Source organism: Tympanuchus pallidicinctus, unplaced genomic scaffold, assembly GCF_026119805.1.
Source record: "Tympanuchus pallidicinctus isolate F22 unplaced genomic scaffold, pur_lepc_1.0 scaffold26, whole genome shotgun sequence".
NCBI classification, from domain to species: domain Eukaryota; kingdom Metazoa; phylum Chordata; class Aves; order Galliformes; family Phasianidae; genus Tympanuchus; species Tympanuchus pallidicinctus.
This window is the reverse complement of record NW_026294743.1, coordinates 12599300-12620842: the sequence shown is the minus strand read 5'-3', so window position 1 is coordinate 12620842 and position 21543 is coordinate 12599300. Positions and strand designations below refer to the sequence as shown.

General features: G+C 41.2%; 1 protein-coding gene across 1 annotated transcript in view; it reads left to right on the top strand.

Moving 5' to 3' along the window:
* Window positions 1-2743: 2743 nt before the first annotated feature.
* GUCY1B1 (guanylate cyclase 1 soluble subunit beta 1) overlaps window positions 2744-21543 on the top strand; it is a 36957-nt gene continuing 18157 nt past the window's right edge. The window contains exons 1-5 of the mRNA XM_052690365.1: window positions 2744-2811; window positions 3099-3172; window positions 14718-14818; window positions 15702-15820; window positions 20454-20651. Of these exons, the coding sequence (XP_052546325.1) occupies window positions 2809-2811; window positions 3099-3172; window positions 14718-14818; window positions 15702-15820; window positions 20454-20651 (495 nt within the window). The 5' untranslated portion in view covers window positions 2744-2808. The remainder of the gene's footprint in view (window positions 2812-3098; window positions 3173-14717; window positions 14819-15701; window positions 15821-20453; window positions 20652-21543) is intronic.

Here is a 21543-nt window from a genome sequence, read left to right as displayed (position 1 = left end):
TCCATCACTACCATAGCCACTAAAACATGCCCCTAAGTGCTACGGGTTTCTCGTGCTTCAATCTCAGTGAGACAAATATAATTTAGGGAGGTTTTTTTAGGAAATGATTTGGGAAGGTATTTTACAACGTGCTTATGTCCATATCTGCTCTAAAGAAAAGCCGACAAATCTACATAATGATACTGATATGTGAATCTTTTAGTATTCACTCTAGAAACAGTTCTGTTATTACATGAACTCTTTTACTAGCTCATCAGCTGAGGAGCCTAGTCCTGTTCACATTTACATTGTGTGATTATATTGTAATTTCTTAGGCAAGAAGCTGTAAATGGCTCATGGAATAAACGAGAATTGGGTCCTCTGAATTTAACTGTGATATAGCTAAAGTAAAAGATACATGGAGAAAAAAAAAAAAAAAACCATCATGAATTTTATTTCATTCTGGCAAGCCCTGATATGGTTTCAGAGAATTTTGTTCCTAATTGCTGGTGTCAGAGGAAGTGCAATTAGTGTGGAGTGGTGTTTTCTTCCTCCCTGAACTACTGTGCAAAAACAAACCATGCGAACTCACAGAAAGTGACAAAACATCGACGTGCACAGAGCACTGAGCCTGAGGCCAGATCTACTTTCCTGTAAAATCCTGTAACAGAAAAATTCAGACCTCCTCAAATACAGTTCACTTCTCCCATTGCTTTGTTTTGCATTCTCTGCAGAAACAGGAACAAGTACAGAGGCAAAATCAGTATTTCCAGCTGAAAGCCATCAGAATTAAGGGAAATTTCTCTTGAATCTTGGCAAGGGGACCCACTTTCAAACCCCACCCATCCTATAAACTAGCAGCTACTGTAACTGCTGCCATTTTTTTTTGTCTGTTCATTGTTCTGCAAAAGCAGTGAAAGGGGAGTTTTGGCTTCCTGGAACAGCAGTAATTTTTGTGGCTATTTGCCATATAACAAAGAAGGACTATGTTGCTTTCAAAGCTGTGCTTCAGTTTATCAGAAGTCAGCTTGGCATGAACTAAAATGAACTTTGAAGCTTTTTCTGAAATAAAAGCTTGGATTTTACACATATGGGATCTGCAAGATGTGGGCCACAAAACGCTTTAGAGGCCTTTGACACCATTAAATAAAAATCTGGTGAATTGGGTATAAGACCCGATTATTTGGCAGCCCTTTTCTGTCACTCAGCAGCAACTGATACTGAAGCACAAGTAGAAGATGGGGGATACCCCGTGGTTCTGGAACCTTTTGTACACCTAGATTCAACAGTTTAAAGTAAAAATAATTAGCATTGCTGAAGGAATCTTCAAAAAAAAAAAAAAAAAGGATTCATATTTCTGCACGACGCAAGTACATTATGAAAATCCCAAATGTAAATTCTCAGATCATTATGATTTGAAACAGATAAAGGGAATACACCATAATTCAGCTTGTTGTGAAGTAATTCAGTGAAGTAAGGCCATTTCACTAGCTGAAATCCAGCAATACTATATAAAGGGTTTTCTAATTGAGATTTACAGTAACATATAAACTTTAAGAACAAAATCTGAATTAAAAAATGCAACTTATTAAAACGCTGTGGCTTATGGTGGATGTATATTAACACAAACTACATTGAACTGAGCGTAAAAGTTCAGGTCCAGCTAGTGGCTCTCCCAAAGCTATTGTCTCAGCAACCATCCTTTCATACAGAATAAAAGGATCCTACGTTACTTTTTACTTTCCTGGATCTCAACAATTCCCAGATGAAGTCAGGGTGTCACATCAGTTGAAAAGGTGCAGCAGTTTTTCTCCTGCAGTCACAGGCTGCATCTCTTCTGGCTTTCTAGTGGCCAACACACAAAACTCATGCGAAATATGCGAGGCTTCAAAGGGGACACAAAGAGGAGAAGCTGCCTTCTGGGATTTGTGTGGAGAGCTCTTTCTAGAAGGCTTCTCATGCCAGCATTCCATTGCACACACAGGTGTGGCTGGTACCACAGCCACAGCAGCTCTTGAATACAAAAAATAGCTGGGCAGCAAGTCACAGAGTGCACAAGGTCCCCAAATAGGAATGAGGCTGCATGCTACGGTACATGAATGGCAACCTTTAGGCACGCGCATCTTGCACAGCCCAAATATAAGTTGTTTGATAAGTGTAACACGTGTGTCCTAATGCCTAGCAACTGGATTTTGAAGACGCAGCCCAGTGTTAACTTGTCCAACATGTAGTGCATCCGTTGGCTTAAAGCCTGTCATCCCCCAGGTGAAACCAAACGCTGCCTGAAGACTCAGCACGTAGCCCTGACTCGGCAGGCACCTGGAATGGAAAACGACCCTACTCAGCAAATCACTTGATTAAATTTTTTAATTCAACACCTTCCGAACTTTTAAAAACGGACTGCTGTTTTAGACAATGAAATTCATCACAGTCGGGAAAAAAAAAAAGGAAAAAAAAAAAAAGAGAAGGATGCATATTTCGCAGGCACCGCGCTAGCAGCAGTCAGGCAGCGCTCCGCTCACACAAGCCTTCCCTGTCAGGGATGGCGGCAGGGCGGCCGTCAGCCGGAGGCGACCGTCAGCGCGGAGCGGCCGCCGCTTAACTCGCAGTGACGGGGAATGCCGACCCTCGGCCCCCGGCCCCCGCCCCGCCGCCGCGTCCCGCCTCTGCCTCCGATTGGAGGACAGCACGGCGGCCGCGCTCGTCATTGGCCACTAGCTTGACGGCCGCGCTCCCCATTGGCTGTCGGCGGGTGCCAGTCGGGCCCGCTGCAGGGGAGGCGGCGAGGCGGTCAGGACCCCTCTTCTGCTCGGCGGCTGCGGCGGCATCATGGTGAGCTGTGCGGGTCGTCTTCTCGCCCGGGAGCCGGGCGCCGGCAGAGGGTGGCCGGGCCGGGCCTGGCCTGGCTCGTGGCGGGGAGAGGCTGGAGCAGATGTGGGGGTTGAAGCGGGAGGGCGGCCGGGCCCCGGGCGGTTTGGGTTCGGGGCGGGGGTGGCGAGGCGGAGGGCCGTCCGCTCCGTGGCGAGGGGCGCTGGGCTCCGGGGCCGGGGTCTGGGTCTGGGTCTGGGTCTGGGCTCCGTCCGGTGTCTGACCGCCACGCCGCCTCGCCCTGCCCGCAGTACGGCTTCGTCAATCACGCCCTGGAGCTGCTCGTCATCCGGAACTACGGGCCCGCGGTCTGGGAGGACATCAAGTAAGTCTGCCTGTTTGCTTGCCTGCCTTCTGTGGGACCTGCTTTCTTGGTCCAACCCGTGAGGAATGGCGATGAATGTCCTCGTTTTTAACTAATGATAAATCATGAGACTGGGATTTCCTGCATCTTCGTGCTGAGACTGTTGCTTGTGCTGCTCGTTTAGTGGCCGTGAATACAGCAGCACTGATACATAGCCATGAGTATAAGATATATTTTAAAAAGACAGATGCTTACATTAATGCAGTAAGGCTTCAGTTTGCTGCATAGTTAGGCTAAGCAGCTTAACGTGGTCTTTTGATATTGCATGTTTTAAGGGAGGAGCTAATTACCTAACTTGGAGAAGGCAGCCTTCTTTCAGTTGGACATCTTCTATACTGTTCTATCCAGTTTATTTTGGGCCAGTGTTAATAGTATGTCAGTGCAGCTGTCTTGTTGATCTGACACAATTTTTAGGTGCCCTCAAGTGGGAGGGTTTCGTGACCATAATGGTTGGCTTTTCTTCACGAGTCCATTCATTGAAATGGATTAATCTTATCAGAGCATGACAAAACGTTGGATGGAAGGGGCCTTTGGAGGTTGTCCAGCCCACGCTCTGTTCCAGCTAACACTGTTTAACACTGTTACCTGTATCAGGATTTAGCTGCCTTTTGATTTTTTTTTCAAGCTATGTCTTTGAAATCATCAGAGATGGAGCACCCCCAGTTCTGGTTCAGCAGGTAGCCACCGTTCCGTCCCAGGGATCCAAGGCTGTTAATCTATAAACTATACTTTGTAGTTCTGTGGACTGCACGGATGTCTTCGCACGTCCTACTTCTCATTTTTGCACATACGTACTGCAGTACTGATGATCACCTAGAGCCTACGGTCAGCACTACTCATGTAATGTTTTGGAAGAATGTAATGACAAGGTATAAAACGTTTGAATGTCAGTTGTGTAAGTTCAGAAAGCTGATGGGTCATGCTGCTGTCTTTCAGCTGGGAAGCCTTGTCTTCTAGTGTTCAAGAGGCAGGTTCTGCTATTAACTCACAGAGAAGATGGCTTTCTGGAATGAACAGTATTGTAACAAGGCACAAACAGAGGAGTGGAAAATGATCTACGAGAAAGAGGCAGTGTTTACACAACAGCTGCCCCAGCTGCTTATGCAAAATATGTTTGCAACTGCTTTTGTATTCACTATGACTTGCTTTGAGCGTTAGTTTTTTGTGGAGTTTAGAAACCAGCAAGCAAACTCTCATTTATCCTACTGGAACAAATTATAATGGTTATGCTGTTATAAAAGATGGTATGGAGGTCCTCTTCTAGGCATTAAGTACCTGTTAGTTTAGGTGCCTTAAGTTGTTGTCAGCAGGGCATATGCATGTAGTCTGTCTTTTACAAAAGCACCCCTCTGTGTTTGTTTAAATACAGGATTTTCCCACAGGCTCTAAACTGACTCTGTGTTAGATGGTCAAACTGTAACACTTTCAAGTATATTGCCATGAATAGGAATGAAAACTTAAATATCATATTAAGAAACACATTAAAAGGCTTCATCGCAAGAGTATGAAATAAATCAGTATTTTTCCTGTGTAAATGATCTGGAAGATTGTTTTAGGGAAATGAAATGGGATGATCTCTCAACTGGAGTCTCCATCATTTTTCTGCTACTGTAGTAGAAATCCACACCAAACAAGTAGCCTGTGAGCACAGAATAACTCAGCAGAAGCTGAAAGCTCAGTTTTTGCAGGCACAAAATGCTTGTAGGTAAAATAATTTTTTAAGCTGATTTTAGAAAGAAGCATCTGAATGGAAACTTGTACATTGGCAAAATGTGCCTGTGCTCTTTGCCTTAGTATGGGGTGTAGAAAACAAGAAATAATATTATTTTCCTGTTGTTCAGTGCTTAGTATGGAATCAAGGCATCCTCCTGCCTTCGCCCTTTTGTGGGTCAGCCTGGCGTAGTGCTGTCCACACGTGCTCTTAAATGTTAACACTCAAGTTCTGGGGAGCCAGCTGGGTAGTGAAGTGTTTACATGAGTTCAGTGAATGGCAGTGAGCACTGTGAAGAGCAGAAGGCAATCACTTGTCTTTTCAGGAAGGAATTTTTTGTTGTTGCCTTCAAAACCTTGTGCATTGTCAGCTACCAAGCATCTGGGCTTGTTCACTCATCAGAATTTGCTATAACTGTCCTGTTACAGTGGAACATGGGGAGCTGAGTAATTATCATGGTGTGTTTCTCGTGGTATAATGTAAGCAGAAATCTTCTCAAATTCAGCTGGGGTGGTAGAAAAACTGTTCAATTTAGGGTAGCCAAGCGACATAGCTGTCATTTTCCTTTGAACTGTACTGATGTGGTGGCATGTAAAGCTGTGTTTTGGCCACAGAACTGCTGAGTACCTTGAAAGAACGGTACCTGTCTCAAACTGGGCATCCAAAATTCACGAAACCTTTTGAATTAGTTTCAGCATTACATATAATTATTTTCTGCTCTGAGACAGTGCCATCCATTTAAAATAGAAATTATGTAAATGGCCTCACTAGCCAGTTGGAGAGCTAATTAATGCTCGTCCATTATTATGAGGATCCATTCCACAGAAAGGCTTGTTAGAGAGGAATAAATCCAAAGCTGGATTTTAAAACTATGTTTCATACCCAGGGTGAAGTTATATACTGACCAACCAATATTGACCAAAATAAGAAACTAAATAGTTGTATATTATCTAAGTGACACAGAATCTGTCCTCAAACTGAAAGAATCAGTTGCCTTGAGGGAGGGAAGCAGGCTGTGTGCTCTCAAAGGCAGGTTGTGTCCTGTAGCCTCAGTGAGAAGCAGGGAAATGTGGTGAGGATGAAACTTCATAGAATCATGGAGTGCCCTGGGTTGAAAAGGACCTCAAAATCAAATAATTTCAACCAACCAGCAGCCCAGGCTGCCCAGAGCCACATCCAGCCTGGCCTTGAATGCCTGCAGGGATGGGGCATCCACAGCCTCCTTGGGCAGCCTGTTCCAGTGCCTCACCACCCTCTGAGTGAGTTTCACATAGTGAAGCTATGAACCATACTTAGGTATCACGTATAGTTGAAGTGTTAGATAGTCCTTCCATTTATTTTTGGTGGTGTTTCTCAGCAAGGGTTGATTTGCAAGAGAAGCTTGCTGCTAAACTCCTTTTAGGCACCTTAACTGTAGATTTGGATGTGCCTGGGACTTAATGTTTGTTGTTTTGTCTTTTTAATGCCTTTGGGATTTTTCCATCTAGTTGCTTGGTTTCCTGTTCCTTTCTTATGCATTTCTCACCCAAGAACTGTGGAAGTCCAGGTACCTTTCAGCGGGTTATGGACTTTACCATGTAGACATACCTAACTATATTTCACAGTGCTGCCAATGGCTCCCTTGTGAATCTTCCCTCCTGTGTTGTTGAGCTGCTGTGAGCTTGCTTCACGTTCACCTTTCTCAGCCCACAATAAATTTATTGCAAAGAATTTTTGCTTTGCAGTTGAGCCAAAGTCACTGATTCTGTCATGCTCAAAGGTGTTACAGACATGCTACCTTTAGTGCCTTTTAGAAAATAAACTCTTCACTATGGTTTTATACGTGGAAGTCTATGTTTTTTCTGGGCTGTGTAGGACCCACTTATAATTAATTGCAGTGGTCTGTGAAAAGTTTTGAAAGCTTATTATTTCCTGCATCCGTAGCACTGTGCACCTCTATGCAGTGCTAAAGGTGGAGTGTTCCATTCAGTCCATCTCATAATTATTTAAAAGAATCCAACAGAGTGAGTATAAATAGAGGTCAGAAATGTGCTGTGGGAAGCCACTAGTATGGGAAGGACAATAGGTTAATTCTTTTCATCCGTTACACCTCTTAACAGTGTTTGTCCAGGAATCAGCTTTAAGTAGTAACATTTACTGTTTTTATATTCCTAAGTCTTTATTTCACAGCATTCCAAAGTTCTCAACAATTCTTATGAAGTCTTCTTATAGCAGATGTTGAATAGGGGATTCTCCATGGGCCTGGAGGCTATGACTGGCAGCATTTGTAGGGTCAGGGCAGTGCATTTGCTGCTCCTTCAGCTCCCCACAGCAGACAGATCTGGATGGATGTCAGGATTTTTAGCTGTGCGGATGCCAAGCTCTATAATTAATCTGGGAAAGGCCTGGCTGAAAAGAAATCCTGCCATACTATGGAATGTGGTGTAAGTGTGCAGGCAGCATCTCTTTAGGTACTTTGCAGTTATTCCCAGAACGGTGAATTACTTTTAGATCTGTCAGGATACCAGGTGCTGTAAACATATCACTCACTCTTATAAATGAAGCTTTTAAAAGAAATAATATTGTAAATACCATTCCTTTTAGTCCACTTATGGAAAAGGAAGCAAAATGCTTCTAGCTTTGTGTTTTTCATAATATTTTTAGTATTTGTATTAGTAACAAAAAACTTGCTCATTTGTTATCTGTATCTTCTAGGATTATCTTGTTTTGAAAACCTACATTAAACATTCTCATTTCCAGCCTGTAAAACTGGGGAATAGCTCAGAGCTCTGAAGTCTATAAATACACCTATTTACTTTACCCAGGACGTCATTTTCCTGGACAGATTCCCATTTTTTTTTCCCTAATCTTGTAACTTAATATAATTTATGTTTTTCCCAGTGGGCTGTTTAAAATATCTCTGGACCGTGCATAACATGTACAAGTCTTTTTTTTTTTTTTTTAATTGAGAAGAGAGGGGATTTTGAATCAATATCTTAAATTCTTGAAGCAAAGCATCTTTGTGAAACGTGGAAAAGGACGGGCGTTTTGAAAACACAAACCACGTGTTAAGTAACATAATGGGTGGTGAGTGTGTAATCTTAACATAAAAGAGATGCAGAAGTGATGGCACTGGTGAAACCAGAATCATCTTTAACTCTGACACATGTAAGGCTGTCTAATAATGTTTCCCTTGGAAGGGAGTTAAGCTCAACAAACTCCTATCAGTGAGATCAGAATCGCGCTAGGTTTCTAAGTGCAGAAGTGTTATTTTGTCATTAAGATTGTTTTGACTGCTCTGGTCAAATTAATGAGCGCTTTTTCCATCCCTGGTATGCCAAGAATAGTTAAGCACAATGGTGGCAGAAGTCCCAGAAGAAACAGTGCCTATCATGGAAGAAGTCCTAGAGGTGCTCTTTGAAGTGGCTGTTGTGATGTGTTGAAGGTGACACACCCAGGGCAGAGTTTTGGTAGGAAGAGTTCCAGGTACAATTCTGATTTCTGAAAGTGATGCCAACACTTTCTAAATGGTAGCATAGCTGTCAGAGAAGCTTCAAGATACCAAGAATTCTGCCTTGTCTCAAATCATCACTTTTCCTTCATTGTATCCATTATATTTTATCAATAGTTACTGTCTGCAAAATTGTAGGTTGAAAGAATGCTGTAAAACATGTTTGCTACTGGCTTTATTTTAAGTTCCAGCTTTACAACTAAGAGATAGAATAGCAAATTGCATGAATTGTGAAGTTCTGGAAGCAGCAGCCTTCTACTTGGTAATGATAGATTCAGATTACTTTTAATTGCTACATTCTGACAGTAGAACGACATTGAAATCCACTTTGTGGAAGTGTACATAAGTAAAAGATGTACCTGGGAGCAAGCTGAGATGGCATCTTGTCCTACTCTGTCGCCTGTTAGATCTCTTAAGACAGCAGGAGAGCCCTGAAACAACCAAAACCAAAGTATTTCCTGTGTTTCCAGGAACTTAAAGATCACATTAATAGCAAGTCTTTTTCTATGCATTCGAATTAGGAATATCTGTAATAAGAGAAAAGGGTTTTTTTCCTGAGCATGTCTTTTTGAGTTTTTTTTTAGTGTGAAGACCAAGGGTGAAAGAAAAGTGTGTGCAACCTGTGGTTTAACGATTTGTAGTGCAAGATCTGTTCTCATTTTAAGAACAGCTTTTGTCTGCATATTTGTTAGCACTTAGCATCTCATTCATCTCTGTGAATTATTAACGTTACCTTTGAACGTTAGTAGTGTTTTTTCAACTACTAAATGAGGTTCACAATGGAAAAGACTTTCAAAGGGCCGATTGTCCACATGTAGTATTGCCTGTACCAGTGTTCTGTGCTGACGGAGCAGCAATTTGGGGCTGTTAGCATGACTGATAGAGAGAGGAAAGGCTGCTTCAGGACTCGATCTTGCTTTGATCAGCTCTGTAAGAATTTTCTGTGGATTTGAATGATGTCAAAGTCAAACCTGTACGTAAGAAATGCCCTCAAATAACTGTGTTATTTTCTGTGGTGCGTTGGTTAAGATTGTTTTTCCCCACGTTTTCCACAGATTGACCTGGATAATGTAAACATTCTGGAGGAAAACATGTTTTAGGAAAGTCTAGGCTGGAGTCTTTGTTTCCTACAATTGGGATAGCTCTGTGTAATCATTCAAAATTAGTCCAGAGAGAACAAAAGGGCTGCCAGAGCACAGCTGGTAGGACAGGCATAATGTGGGATGTAAGTTTTGAACCATGAAATAGCGTATCTGGTGTGCTAACAGCAGAAGGTGGTTCAGGCAAGAGCATCAGACTGCTGGGATTTCTTCTGTTTTTGAGCAAAGCACACTCTTCTTTTGCCTCCAGAAATGGAAATGAGACATTAATTGTAAATCGTGTTCTACTTCACATAGAAATTATTTTGAAAGGAAGGACGTATGAAAGTTAAAAGCTTGGTGCTGTCGTCCTGCTGACTCGTTAAAGAATTAGTAAGAGCAGGAATTGGGAATTTGCCAGGACTTGTTGCTTTTGGCTCATTTCCAGTCAAGCCCATAAGAAATTTACCACGTTATTGCTGCTAATACTTCTGTGATCAAACCCAACAGTCCGCAGAGATCGTCTGGTGAAAACACAGAAACAGCTGAGAGTAAATACTGCAGCAAAATGTTTCAAGGGAGGTGCCACGATTTTTCATAAGGATGTGGATTATGAAGTTTTCTGTGAAATACAGCCAGGCAAATGTGAATTCTGTACCTTGAAGGAGGCCATTTCATATTCCTGTTCTAATCCCTGCTTGTGAACCACTTGTCAGCCAGGAGAAGAGCTGTTTAGATGAGAGCAGTTGCAGCCTCCTGGTATTTTCATGTTCACACACAGACCTTGTTCCACACAGGCAGGTTTGTTATCATACATGATACTCATAGGTTGTGAATTAAAAAGAGCTGTATCTCACTGGAGGAGCGATAGTTGATGGACAGCCAACCACAGTGACTTAACCATGATAACATACTGTCAGCTTTGTGATCGTATTTCTTCGTATCACTCTTGCCTTAGAAGCAGCTCCTTGGTGTGAATGCAGACTGGCCTGATAGACCAGGTAGGACTCAGGCAATTGGGTGAGAGAACTGCAGTCGTGGGGAAACCATCTGGTAGTTGCCCAGTCACCTAAATGAATGTTTGAATGGCTTTGTCCTGTTTCCTAGACTGCTAGCATTCACATCATGTTTACCCTCTCTGGTGCTGATACCTGTGATGCTCTGCTGCCTAGCAGGGTTATTAAAGGATCTGCAAATTTGCTGAAGAACAAATGCCTCTGTAAAAATGAGTGCTGTCATGTTGCATTGGCCATCGGTGATAAATGTACAGCAGCGTTTCTTGATCATGTGGTGCCTTAAGGATAATCAGATAATTCTAGAGAAAAACTTCATGAAGTTCTTGTGACTGTCAGGTTGCCAAGGGAAGCAGAAAGGCTTCAGAAATTCAGTTGACTGCACTGGTGACAGGAGACAAGGCTTCAGCTGATGTCACTGAAGTGCCTGTTGTAGATGCACAGCAGTTTTTGTGAACCGGTGAGGGAGCAGAGTTGGTAATCCATCTAGCAAAAAAATACCCAACAGCCTAATAAAACAAGTATTTAGATGAATTAAACATCATCTCATCGTCTAGCTAAATGATTGGCATGTACTGGCCCAGCAAGGCTGGGAAGTATGGAGAAGTCGCTGTGGGAAGGTAAAAAGTTGTTGATACTAGTATTATTTTTATTTTTAGGAAAAGCTTTTCGTCCTTTGACAGCTTTACATCGTGCATTCTCACTTAATTGCGGGACAAACTGAGGTGTTGTCTTTTCTTTGTCCCTGCAGTTTTGAGGGGAGTAGTCCCCTGCTGGAACGAGTACTTAATTTGTCATATTCTCTAGAAATAAGATTCCTGAAAGAGGAGTGGGAAATGCATCGTTAAGGCTGTTGAGAAGATGGCTGCTGGCTGAAGCGAGGCGTCTAGAAAAAACCAGAGTAGTTGAAATAGTCTGAATGGGATAGGGCTTGAAATAAACAGTGGTGCCTCTGAAATATGGCAGCATAGGGAAACTACAGGAATTGAAGACAAACTTCAACAAAATACACTGAAAATAGAATGATAGAATGGCCTGGGTTGAAAAGGACTACCCTCCTGGATATACACTCCCTTCAAGTAATTCAGTTTCATGAGAAGGAGTTGGACTTGTTCCACTGTTACAGTGGGACAGAAACCGCTCCCCACACCCTCACCTAGGGGTCCTGACAGACACAGGAAGCCTGGTAGTGAAGATTGAGGCAAATCGTTGAGTACTCATTGAGTACCTCAACTTTTTCCATGTCTGAGGAAGCCAGTTCTCCATCCTCATTTATCAGAGGGGCAGCACTCTCCTTGATCTGTCTCCTCATGCCTATGTACTTGAAGAACCCCGTCTTGTTATTTTTCACATCCCTCACGAAGTTCTGCTCCATCTGCACCTTGGCTTTCCTCACCTTATCTCTACGTATGCAGACAACATCCCTAGATTCTTCCCAGGCTACACAGCCCTGCTTCCACTTCCTGTCCATTTCCCTCTTTTCCCTCAGTTTAAGCTGCAGGCCCTTGCTCAGCTGTGCCAGTTGTCCACCTCATCAACAGGATCAGCTGGCCTGTAGCTGACCCCAGCCACTAGATGCCCCTTACTGGACTGATCCCTGATTTTCATCCATAAGCTCTCACCTTGGTCATGAGTGTTACTCGGACACAGCTCTTTGCAATTTATCCTCTTCCTAACATAGAGGGCAACTCTCCCTCCCCTCCTACCCTGTCTGTCCCTTCTGAAGAGCCTGTAGCCCTCAATCACAGTATGCCAGTCTTAAGATTCATCCCACCACCTTTCCATGATAGCAACTAGATCATAGTTTTCCAAGCCTGTCACGGTTTCCAACTCCCCCTGCTTATTTCCCATGCTGCATGCATTAGTGCAAAGGCACTTCGGCTGGGCTTTCTGACACATAACCTTTCCAGAGGGGCCCCTCCTCAAACCTCTGTATTTCCCCACTGCTTCCTAGAGGGGCATGAGAAGGTTTTGGATGGGGGATTGGCAATGTTACCTCCTCTAAGGAGTTTCAGGAAGATCCTGCAGGGCAGTTCAGAGTTTTTTTCCCCCTAATAACTACAGTAAAATAGGAATTGTGGCTTGGCACAGAGAAAGAGACAGGAAATGTTCCAACCAATGTAACCAAAAGGAGATGGAAGCGTTTTGGAGGAGGTACCAGAGTGATCAAACTGGTTCAATTTTCAATGAATAAATTTCTCACACAGAAAAACTGCATCCCGTGGCTTTTACAAGTATGCAGTACTTTAGAGGATGTTCATTGCTTTTTCAGATGTGTATGTTATCCTTTGTGGTTTGGCTGGGAACAGAGGGACTAAGAGAAGGCACAGTGTGCATCCGGGACGTGGGAAAGTTTGCTCACCCTTGTGCAAACTTCTCCCTAAGCTGCATTTGACTTCCAGTTGCATTCCATGCTATGAGAATCAAAGAACCAAGATGATTTTCTTTTCTTCTACTATTTCAGTTCAGCTGTTAGTAAATGTGAACTTTACTGTCTCGTTCCTGACTGATATCACATGCTTCAGGGCAACGTTACCTGCTAATAGCCTGAGTCTCTCCCTCTTAGTGAAAGATGGAATCCATGTCGTATCAGCTGTTTTCAGGAACCAGTGGGACTTGATAGCCTGCAGGTTAATTTAAAGTTGTCAGAGAATGGCTGGAGGAGAGGATCAGAAGAATGAAATATGAAAATAAGAGTCATAGGGGAGTGTGTGTATACAAACCATTTTTCTTGCTTTTTTATTAATGCACTGTTTATTGGTACAAGGAATAAATCATTGCAACAATTATTCATTAAAAATATTACCATGCTTTGTCTTTTTCGTGCCAGTTCGTTTGTTCTTTTTGTGAATCTCCCCGTGAGATTCAGAGAAAAACATCTTGAGATTATTAATAATTTTTCATGCCATTAATAACAAAAGTTGTTCCTTTTACATCCATTCTGTAGGAATTTTAGTCTCAGCTACAGGCTGCAGTCTCGTCTTACTGCTTTGGGAAAGTTGCTTCACTTGTTTTCAGCTCACTATGCCCGTTCATACACTAGTAATAACAAAGTAGACAGATATTTTAAATACAAAACCAATCTAATACTAATTTTTGGTCAGTGGTAAAAATGCAGTAGGTGTGGTTAAAGCAAGAGAAAGAGGAAGAAATAATTAATTTGAAAATGATGTGTTCTTGACTTCCATTGATAGTGGACAGATTGTGGAAGACATGATTATTAACTGGAGGGTTACATGACCATTAATTTCATTCAGATCAGTAGAATAACATCATATGAAACTGGAATCGGGCCTTACCAACAGTTTTGTCATCCATCAGTTTTAACACGAACCAGAATACTTCATCCTCAGTCTTTTCTCTGTTGAGTAATGCTCAGAATGTTTCTGTATTTGTATGGATGGGTAACTCCAGTAAAACAGTATACTTGAACTGTTGTGTGGACGTTATTTGTTTGCATGATTTCATTTGTGAAGTAGGCAATGTTGGCTCTACACCACTAGGAGCTAAATATCAATTTAAGAATTTTGTTCTGATTGGTGACTGGTTGTGTGGTGGTAGAGACAAAGGTTTTGTTGTAAAAGATGTAGGATTTTAGATGGTAGGTTCAGAATCTGCTTTTTAAGGGTTTAGAATTCTTCTGAGGATTGTTACGAGTTTAAAGCAGTTAGAATATTGGCTCTTGAGCAGTACGTTTCAATTCTATCTTGAGAAGCATTTCTGTCTTACTGTGATAAGAGCCCTTCATTATCATGGTGGTAGTAAATAAGTTTTCCTCGTGATTCATTTGCTGATTAGAGAAGTAATTATTTCAGTGGTGAGTTGATGAGTATCTCGATTTGTGCGGCATGCCTGCTTTTGTTACAAAGTCATATCTTTTTTTGATTGCTTTTCTCTTCCTAAATATTTCCCTTTTCAAAATACACCTTCTGTCTTTATTAGTTCTACAACTTTGTTGGGAAGCCCCGTACCAAAAAGTTATGTTTATTTTCTTCCAGCTAATTAGTATAGCACAGATGCTCTTAAGATAGTGATGTTGTATCTTAATTACCCTGAGGTGTGAGACAGTTATAATTTTAGCTTTATTACATAACTTCCTAAGTGTATAACTTGCAGACATGCATGATTTAAAAGAGTAGAACCAAACAATGTATATCCAGTTTACAGATTTGGTGTTTCTCCCTCAACCAAAAATATTTTGTTTCCTTTATAGGAAGGAGGCACAGCTGGATGAAGAAGGACAGTTTCTCGTCAGAATAATATATGATGATTCCAAGACCTATGATCTGGTTGCAGCTGCAAGCAAGGTTCTTAGTAAGTAATATGGATATCTTCTTTGACCAGTCCTTACGTGTAAGATTGAAAACTACCACCAACAGGAAGGTCCACATTGCAGAGAGGAACAGGACTTAGCACAGAGGATGAGAACACATAATAATGGTCAGAGATTAAGAACAACAGCAGAAGAATGGATTTTATTGTTATTTATTTACCTCAAATATTTTTATTCCCTTTATTCCTTTAAGTGATTTGTGTTACTTCCAAGTAATATTCTAAGTACTGGATCCGCCTGAAGTTGTAGTAATGTATCTAATCCACAAATCATCAGTGTTACAAAATGGTCGTGAAGTAACAAAGTATCACTGTAACGACCTTGCTAATACACCCGGATTTCAACCACTGCTGTGATGGCAGTCCGTGGCCTCTGCGTCCTTCTCTCCTTCTGACCTCTGCTGATGAAAGATGCTGAGTTACAGAATGATTTGTGACACGTCTTATTTCATATCTGCTGTTTATTTGGGTAGCATTCATTTTCAGTTGTCCTGCGGTTTAAAAGGTATAATTATGCCCATCAGCTTTCTTTTATCTGCAGACCCAAGCTAGTTGTCATGTTGAATTGATGCAGCTGATGTAGTTTCATGCTGTTGCAAGCCAGAAGTAACCCCCCAGAGTCAAGTGTTGCTGAGTTATTGCAAGTAGTGCTTCCTTGTCTGTATCAAAGTCTAAACTGCTTCACATAGACAGAATCCATAAAGGGAATCTGTAAATCCTCCTGAAATTCCTAAATATGTATTAGCTATGCATTGCTTTTTTATGCACTCTGACTCTTGTCCTCATATTCTTGGCCTTCTGGATCTGGGTGCAGTCTAGGTATTGTTAATGTGTGAACTAAAACACGTTTTCCTGTTTTTACTAGATCTGAATGCTGGGGAAATTCTTCAGATGTTTGGGAAGATGTTTTTTGTGTTTTGCCAAGAATCTGGCTATGATACAATTCTGCGTGTTCTGGGCTCAAATGTTAGAGAATTTTTGCAGGTAAGATTTTTATGCCAAACTATTCCAGATACAGGGGACTAGACAGGAGTATGGTCTAGCCAACAGGCTAGAATGGAATGTAGAAATAGAAGTTGTACTGTGTAGCTTTATTTGTGTAGAGGTATGAAGGATATATGCCTTGTTTTTTGCATTCTGTAGAGCTTTTCTCTGCCTAGCAGTTTTGGCATTGCTGTTCTGTATCCCTTTGAACAATCCCCTTTGTTTGATTTCATGAGCAGTGAGTTGAGAAGGCAAGTAAGCTGGCATTCACAGAAGCATTCATACATCTGAAATTTAATTTGAAGTTACAAAGGAAAAGTTATAACAGGAGTTTTCATAGGTAGCATGGAGTATCAGAGACATGGAAAAAACACCAGGCTGCCTGTACATCATAATTAAAAGGGCTTTATGTTGTTTAGATTAACAGAAAATGTGATCTTCAGACCTGTAGGATATTTCTCATCCAGAGTTCTCTCTGACTAATTATAGATGTTATTTATAATTGTACATTATGTACAGAGCTAGGGCTCACACAGCTTGTTTCTAAGACAGGAAATTGTTTTGTACGTGAACTGAGGGTGGGATAGAGCAGCTATCCTTTTTTTGTGCTTTCCTAACTTCAGAACATTGTGACATTGTGCTGTAAACCACAACAAACTGGAAGTAATTTTTCAGTAGCATGGAAAAAAGTGTAATGGCCTCTCTGAAGCCTGATTTTCAAGTGTAGCAAAGATGGGCTTCTGTTTTTTGTCACTTGAAGATTGTTCGCTTCAAATACAGTTTTGTGTTTGTGACATAGATCACCTCAAGGGTGAACTGTGTGCTGCAATGAGTTTAAAGACACTGAACTGATGAAGATTTCACAGGAGATTGCCAAATAGCTGTGTCCAACCTCTATTGATTTTTCACTGGAAATTTAGCAGCATTTTGTCATCTTTTCCCTTGAAATTCTCTCCAGTAATAGAATGTGAAAGGGGCAAAGTGCCTACTTTGCTGTATTTTGGGGGTATTTCCTTGTGCATCTCACTACTTGCTCTGAAACCTGTAGCACTGCAGAGCTTCCTGGGTGTTCTCAACTCAGACTTTTTAAAGATCCCACGATCTGTAACTGCTGGGCCAAAAGACAAGTTATGTGTGTGCTCCATCTGATGCATACCAAACGTGTGGTCTGCATACCACTGTCTGTGTGGGATTGGGCATCCATAGTACCTTATAGCTCCATCCATAGGCTGCTCTCAAAGGATGCATATGGATCAATGTAATTTTTAAAGATGTACTGAAGTTATGGTTGGGGTTGAGCAAGAATAGAAGACAGGAAAAAAAGATACAGCCATCCAATTCCCCCATCACTTTGAGTACACTTCATTGGTCCTTTCTTCTTCCTTTCTCTCATCACCTTTTCCATCCAGTATACTCATCTTTCTGTTCCCTAACATGAATAATGATGGACACATTTGTAGCACGTACCAAACCCCTGTAAAAGTGTGAACTGCATACATTTATGGTCTTCTAATTAAAGTATTTTAGGCTGTTTTGTTTGTATTTCAGTGCTAGAAGATGACGTTAGTTATTATGTACCCCTGTAAATTCTAACAAGGCAAGGCAGGTATTAGTAATTGTGCCAGTAGTGTACTTTTCAGCTTTTAATTATGATGGAAAATCAACATTATCCATGATTTATTGTTTTTGCAGCTTCTAACAGATTAGGTCAGGAAGCTTATTTATATACTTACTAAAATAGGTGCAGATTGAGTTTGATGTACTGACTTTTTGTCAGATTGTTAAAATATATGGTATGATTCCAAAAACATCATCTTCTTGAAACATGTATTAAGCCCAGGAATGTGTGAAAATTATAGAGGGCTGCAGGTTTTTTAAGTGTGTGAAAATAAATCTCATGTTTATGTTCTATTTTCCTTGACATTTCAGAGATAATTTAGTTTATTCGTAAATGAAACACAGATACTTCAGGCTTTAAGAAAGAGGAAGAAGACAGCACAACCAAATCCAATATTTATACTTTCTAGAAAAACATAGGGCTGGAAAAATTGCAAATCATATTGAAAGAAGACACTGTGCTGAGGAGGAGCAACGTGAAAAGATGAAGCCTCCTGAGCAACTCAAAGTGTGTTTTTGTTACATTCAGTAGCTTTCTACAGAAAGGAAATCAAACGCTGGAGTGGAGATTAGTCCTGTCTCATATAGGAGATCATCTACGTGCCTATTTATTTGCTTCTCATTTCAGTGCAGTAAATTTAAGTGGATTAATTCCGCTCATGCAATACTTTCCGTATGCTCTGTGCAGCACGGAGCTGAACAGTGAGTCTTTATATTTCAGGTGCCAGTCATGACTCCTTAAGACTATCTTGGATCTGCCTGATTTATTATTACTATCCATGCTCCTTCCTGCTTGGAGATCCTTTCATCTTTTAACAAGCTCTAGAATTAGTGTCTCTGGTACCAGCACAAGCTCTGGCATTCATCTGAGTAATCTGGGAGCGAAGATAGGGTTGCTGTTGGAAGTGATAATGATACAATGTCTAAATGGCAGGATGTTGGAGCAGTGTTGGTGCCCGCATCTGGATGCGCATCTCTACTTCTTCTTGACCGCATATAATAAGTACTTTGCTCACTCCAAAGTCATATGCATGGGGGAGAAAAGATGCAGTGGATACTAAAAAAGTGCTGCAGTACATTCTGGACAGGTCCCCAGCTCTAGATGAGTGGTGGTTCAAGACTAAAGAGCAAATTGCATGGATTCACAGAATCACAGAATAGCTATGGTTGGAAGAGACCTCCAGGATCACGAATCTCCAACCCCCTGCCACATGCAGGGCATTCAGCTTTGATGTTTCTTGGACAGTCAGTAATGAGGTAGTAGGGTGGCAAAGTGATCATTCACAGCGTGGCTGCCATCATTTGTAGCAATGCTTGCGCCAGACTTAAATATTTATAATGAGACAGCCATACAAAAAAATTCTGTGCTTAACTTCTTCTGGAATTATGTTGATGACTGTAGAACTTGATAGTTTACCCTCTATTTCCATGATATTTTCATATTTCCTATTTCCATCTCCTTAAGGGTCTTGTTTCCAAAATAATTCTCAGCTGATCCTTTAGCTTGTGTACCAAAAACACAGTTCTTAATGCAATTAAGGAGATTCAGGGGCACTTCCTTGGAGTTCTTGCTCTTTTCTCATCCACATCTCACAAGCTCTCTTCCAACTTACTTGTCTTGAACCCTGGTAATGATCTTACAGAATTTGCCTTCAAACATTTTTCTTCTTTTTGCAACTGAATGCTCATTAACAGCTGGAATAAATTGCCTCCCTTGCTGTTGCCTCTCCAAGTTTTAGTTTGGAGGTGTTGATATAGCAACAAAAACATGAGTTTGAAACAAACTAAAAAACTGAAGGAGGAAGCTTCAGTCTGGGTACATCCTACAGAATTCATTTCTAAGAGCCTCATTTCCTCTGGAGACCTTCCAGGAGAAGAACCAGCTGTTTAAGTGCTTCACAGCTCACATGAAACAAAGTTCAGTATAGTTCCATGGATCTGATGATTGACAGATGCTCAGGAAAGGTGGAAAATGGACCAGCCAGCACATTGAAAATATTTTCCCCTCACTTTCCATTGTGCTAGATGAAAATACTCAGGATCTGATGATAGCAGTTGTGTGGGGGGTTGGGAGAACTGTATTTGAAATATACAGTAATGATCTGGGCTTAGGATGTAAAGGATGTGTATATGTTTTACAACAGATAAATAGTTGTTTGAGTTGCAACACTATTTGCTTTCTGTGTATGGACCTCTATACAGCAAACAGCAAGCTGGAGCCATGGTAATTGCTTCCTAAACAAAGTCAGAACTGTCTCTGTATTCTTAGCGTGGTTCTGATCTCTTTGTTCTCTTTATTATCCTCGTTAGATATGCCTCTCAATTTCACTTTTTTTTTTCCTCTCCAGATGTCAATTTGTCTTGTTAAAATTTAAAGTAAAACACATAAGACGTCCAAGACATCAGTTGAAAATATAGAAGACCTTTTTTCCCTTTCTAAACAAATATTTTCTGAAACATTTTTACAGTAGCCATGTTCTATGAGTCCTGTTGGGTTTTTTTCTCCTTATTCTCAGTCTGTGTTTGAGATCAGGCCCTGTCAACTTGGTCTGACTGTTATGATGATAGAAGTAGCCTGTTGTTTCACAGTCAACAGGGGAAAGATTTTATGAAAACATGCTTATTTATGTTTGATGCCTAAATTCAAAGAAATTGCAGAGGCTTGAATTTGAAAAGGATGCAAATGAATGGGCTTTGGATTTGAGAAGCCCATACAGTCTTTAATAACCGTAGTTTTGAAATGCATGGATTCTTACTACTTAGAGTAATTCTTTATAGTGCTAGCTTTGCTGCTGTTCATGTCCAAATGTTTACGCAGCAGGGGGAAAGAATACCTTGAGCTCTGAAAAGCCTGCTGGGGGCTGCTTCAGAAGTAGTAAAACAAGTGCAAAGGGAGTGTGACCAACAAGAAGGGGTGGAGTCAGATTAGGCAAGAAATGTTTTTTTTTTTATTATTTTTTTGTTCCAAGCTAACAAGTGAATGTCTTATAATCATGTTTTAAATTTCTTCTTCTAGAACCTGGATGCTCTGCATGACCATCTTGCTACTATTTACCCAGGTATGCGAGCCCCTTCCTTCAGATGCACTGATGCGGAGAAGGGGAAAGGACTCATTCTGCATTACTATTCAGAGAGGGAAGGTCTGCAGGATATTGTCATTGGAATCATCAAAACAGTAGCTCAGCAGATCCACGGTACAGAAATAGATATGAAGGTAATGCCTGAAGAGTTGTTCGCATTTAAATGTCTTTAGAACAAAGTCAAGAAAAGAGAAGTGATGGCAAACAATCACTGCAATTGTTGCTGCCCTCTATGAAATGGTGGCTTTAAGAACTGACTTGAGAAGAGCTGCTGTTGTTTGAGTTGCTTTAAGAACAGGTCAGTCATGTGGTGAGAAGGCCAACATTAATTTGTGGGCAGGCCCATTCAGGAGCAGTTTAAAACAATGCACACTGATTATGCCATGCTGGAGGGCAGAGTCCTCCTTCTGGCCTGCGTTGGAGGTCCTTCCCAGACAAATACGTGTTTGTGGTTCAGATACATCTGCAGGGTGGGATTGTGACTGAATAGGCAGCTGCAGCCCCAGAAGTGGAAAAGTGTTCCCCTGTCATGCAGTTTACCTGATGTGCGTATGCTGTCACTTGTGAAATGGGAGACTCCTGTTTTGAGGTGGTACAGAGTAGCAAACACATTTAATTCATCAGGCCTTGCATAAGTAACTGAATAAAAGCAGTGTGTGACCTAACACATGGTTAGCTTCAGGTATGGGCTGAAACCAACTGTATAAACACTTCTTGCCATTAGAAGTGTCACAACACAAATGCATTACATGAAGTAGAAAAGAATCTAAATGTGCATAGCAAGCTTTTTTTTGTTTCAGCTATTGCTAACTATTCTACTTTTCAAGCTGAGTTACACTGTATACTTCAGCTGAAGTAATAATGTTTTATTTTAGCATGAATCTGGCTGAAGCCTAAAATCAGAAGAATGCTTCAGTGTCATGTTCATTCTGTCATTGCTGTAAAGTATTTTTGTGTGATCATTTGCTTGCTTATGCAAGAGATTTATAAAGGCTCCCATGACAGTGGTAATTACTACTGCAATCT